The sequence below is a fragment of the Volvox carteri genome, assembly GCF_000143455.1.
Source record: "Volvox carteri f. nagariensis unplaced genomic scaffold VOLCAscaffold_302, whole genome shotgun sequence".
Classification (NCBI taxonomy): Eukaryota; Viridiplantae; Chlorophyta; class Chlorophyceae; order Chlamydomonadales; family Volvocaceae; genus Volvox; species Volvox carteri.
The window spans coordinates 10,187-13,364 of record NW_003307834.1 but is presented as its reverse complement, the minus strand read 5'-3'; the positions used below and the strand labels follow the sequence as shown (position 1 = coordinate 13,364).

General features: G+C 55.9%; 1 protein-coding gene across 1 annotated transcript in view; it reads right to left on the bottom strand.

The window, feature by feature from the left end:
• Positions 1-1,187: 1,187 nt before the first annotated feature.
• The window catches only part of VOLCADRAFT_101034 (uncharacterized protein), a gene marked incomplete at both ends in the record, with an annotated part of 9,578 nt that continues 7,587 nt past the window's right edge, over positions 1,188-3,178 (bottom strand). The window contains 3 exons of the mRNA XM_002959499.1: positions 1,188-1,444; positions 1,574-1,956; positions 2,170-2,759. Coding sequence (XP_002959545.1) covers positions 1,188-1,444; positions 1,574-1,956; positions 2,170-2,759 — 1,230 coding nt within the window. The remainder of the gene's footprint in view (positions 1,445-1,573; positions 1,957-2,169; positions 2,760-3,178) is intronic.

The following is a 3,178-nucleotide window of genomic DNA, read 5'->3' as shown; positions in this document are numbered from 1 at the left end:
ATAGCGCTGCATATCGCATATCGCTGCATATTGCATATCGCATTTACATATATGCATATATGCACATATATGAAACATAAGACATAATCGCTGCAGGGATCGAACCGGCGACCTACCGTTCTTTGCGGCACTGTCTTAAGCGTGTACGGCACGCTCCCGACCCGGAATTTCCAAAACGCTCCGGACAACCGGACAACCGGACCGCGCTGCGCCGCGAAGGGGACCGCGGCGCGCCGCGAAGTGGACCGTAGCTTCGACTCCCAGGCCAGGTGTGGGTGTGTGGTGCATAAGGTGCTGTGTGGTGCGTAGGTGAGAACGGTAATAATGTGGGGAAGCAGTGGCGAGGACTCAGTTACATTACATCTGTGATGGAGGGTGGCTTAGTAGCAAGCCACCGCCAGCAGTGCCGTAGCAGGAGGTCATTCTCAAGGTTCACGTCTGGCATCCAACAGCAACGATCCATAACAACAATCGATGAGGGGCCCTGATAGCAGCACGGCACAAGGAATGTCCGCGGATTGTGAGCGGTGAAGTGAATAATGCCGCCTAGGCTCGCATCACACTAATTGCATGAAATCACCACGGTGGCAGCATCGTCAGCAGCGGAGTAACAGCAGTCTGCGCGGACGATCCTGCATTTGATGGTCGTCATGAGCAGAACCCAGCTATTGCCACACCCTGGACGCATGCTTGTGTTCTCGTGTTCTAGTGCCGTTGCATTCTCACGTCTGGGCGGGTGCCTGTCCTCACCGCCTCACTGTAGTGCATACATGGGGCCGTGTCGCATCCCCATGATGCATGAGTACAGTCCCAGTCTGTCACGGCCCCAGTTGTCGCATCCTCACACCTCACATCTTTGTCGCATCCTCACACTTCACATCCCCACCATACATCCTTGTCACATACATGTCTCACCGTCACACCTCACATCTCACATCCTTGCGTTCGGCAAATATTTGCAGTACTACACGTACGGTTTCATGCGGTCATACATTCACGTGCACACGCGTTGTGTGTACTCGCGGTCGCATGCCCTGGTGCTTCACATTCACGGGTGTATGGTGCTTTGTGTACGGCATGTGCGGCTGAAACCGCATATTAGGAATGTGTAGTATAGCAGCACCGGAGTGTTGCATTGCAAAAGTCAGCCATCATGCAGGGCACTGCGAAGAGATGCAGTTCCTCACCGCGGGCCGCCATGTAACAGATGCAGATGTGGAACACGGTGCCACAGAAGCAGTCGGGGTTGCTCTGCCGCTTGTCGCCAGGTTTGAAACCAAAAAGGATGTCCATGAAGGCGATCTTAACCGTGTTGAGGAGTGCTTGGCTGGTGCAGGGGTTGTTTCGCACCCGCCACCACTTGTCCATGACACGCTCCTCCCACAACGGAGCACCATCCTCGCCAAATTCCAGAAACTGCCCAGCGGCCACGACTGCAGCCGCACTGTGCAAGTCGGCGGGGTTGACATTAAACATGAGGATTGGCAGCCCGGTTGCGGTGGCTACACCACGTAGATTGGCGTGCACGTTGTGGTAATATGCATCTGTCATGTCGATGCGTGCGACTGTTCACCGAAGAGAGGTGATGAGGGTGTGCACGAGAGGTGACATGTCTTGGAGCAGGTGGCGGCGATCCGGGTGCATCTTCGGCAATGCCAGGATGTCCGCCATCACTTTGACAGCCTCTCGCGGGATGGCGCCCACCGTGTCGATGTCCTGCTGGCAGCACTTCACTGTAACCCATGTCTGCACTTTTGCGTCCTCCATGTTGAGCACGTCCACCATGCAGGCGAGCATGAGGAGGTTGCCGCTGAGCTGCCGCTGTGGCACACGCGTAGACACATGCTGGAAGAAGGTCCGGTTGCTCATACCCAGGGGACGGATGCCGCCCTTTGTGTACAGAAATGCGGTGGGGAAGTTGCTGGCAAGCACATCTTCCCGGGAGTAGTCCAGGATCTGCAGCAGGGCGGAGGCATAGAGCAGGGAGCATGCATTGGGCAGGTCGATTGTGATATGCATATCAGTGAGGAGGCACAAGCCTTATGCGGGTGTGTCACGCACGAGAGTAGCAGCGCATCAGGGAATACACTTCACCCACCCATTACCAGCTTACCTTAGAACCACTGCCCCCAGACGCAAAGACCAGCCGGTGTTCCGCTGTCAGCTCACGGTGTAGCTCCACCGGGTTTCGTGCATCATCACCTGATCCCGGCACAGTTGTGTCAGGGACAACAGGCACCAGAACTCCGAGCTCCTCGAGACCAGCATCCTCCGGTGTGTTGTCCGCTTGTGACACTCTGGGTCCATTGCCTGCCACTCCTTCATCGCTTGGTCATCGATATGCCTCTCGGAGGTGAGGTTGCTGAGGTAGTTGACCCAGGCCACAATATTAGCTGCTCGGATGGACAACACCTTGGTGCTCTTGAGCTTTTCTAGCAGCTCCTCCTTGCTGCTGACGACATCCATGCAGAGGACGGTGATGTTCTCCGGCAACGACACAGCAGAGCATGGGATGGTGTCCACCCACTGATCGAGTGATGGGTTCGCCATGGCTATCTTGTGCATTGTGACGGTGATGGGCTGCAAGTCAGGCGGCCGGTTCTTAACCTTAAGCGTGTAGATCTGCTGCTGCACATGGCCCAGCCCCAGTATGTTGGCTTCCAGCACGGTAGGCCACTCCAGATGCTGCCCATCCTGATTGATTTCCAGCACGTCTCCACCATCATAGCGTGCGAGAGCAGCCTCCGGGATGTGTCCGCCTGGATGCGGAGGCAGCAGCCACAGGCAGGGCAGACCAGCCAGAATAACCAGTGCGGTTGCGTGCATGCATGCATGAACACCCAGCACACATGATCGGCAACGAAAGCACCACATGCAAATTCTCATGAAATGCATCTGTCCCAGCAGCCTACCCCAGAACCGGCCACAACGAACAACATCCCACAGGAAAGCAGCCGCCAAAACCCATCAAATACATATGTTGCCACACATTCGTTCCCCCGACCCAGTGTTTAGTGCTTACATTCCAAGGCATGAATGCAGTCATTGCACATCATGATGATGTCGTCGCCAGCCTGGTTGGTGTGCACTGTACAATTCTCCCCAGAGCGCTCCACATGCATGCAGTACAGCACTAGCCACACACCCAGAGCAGTGGGATCCGGCCGTGGCTCCATGC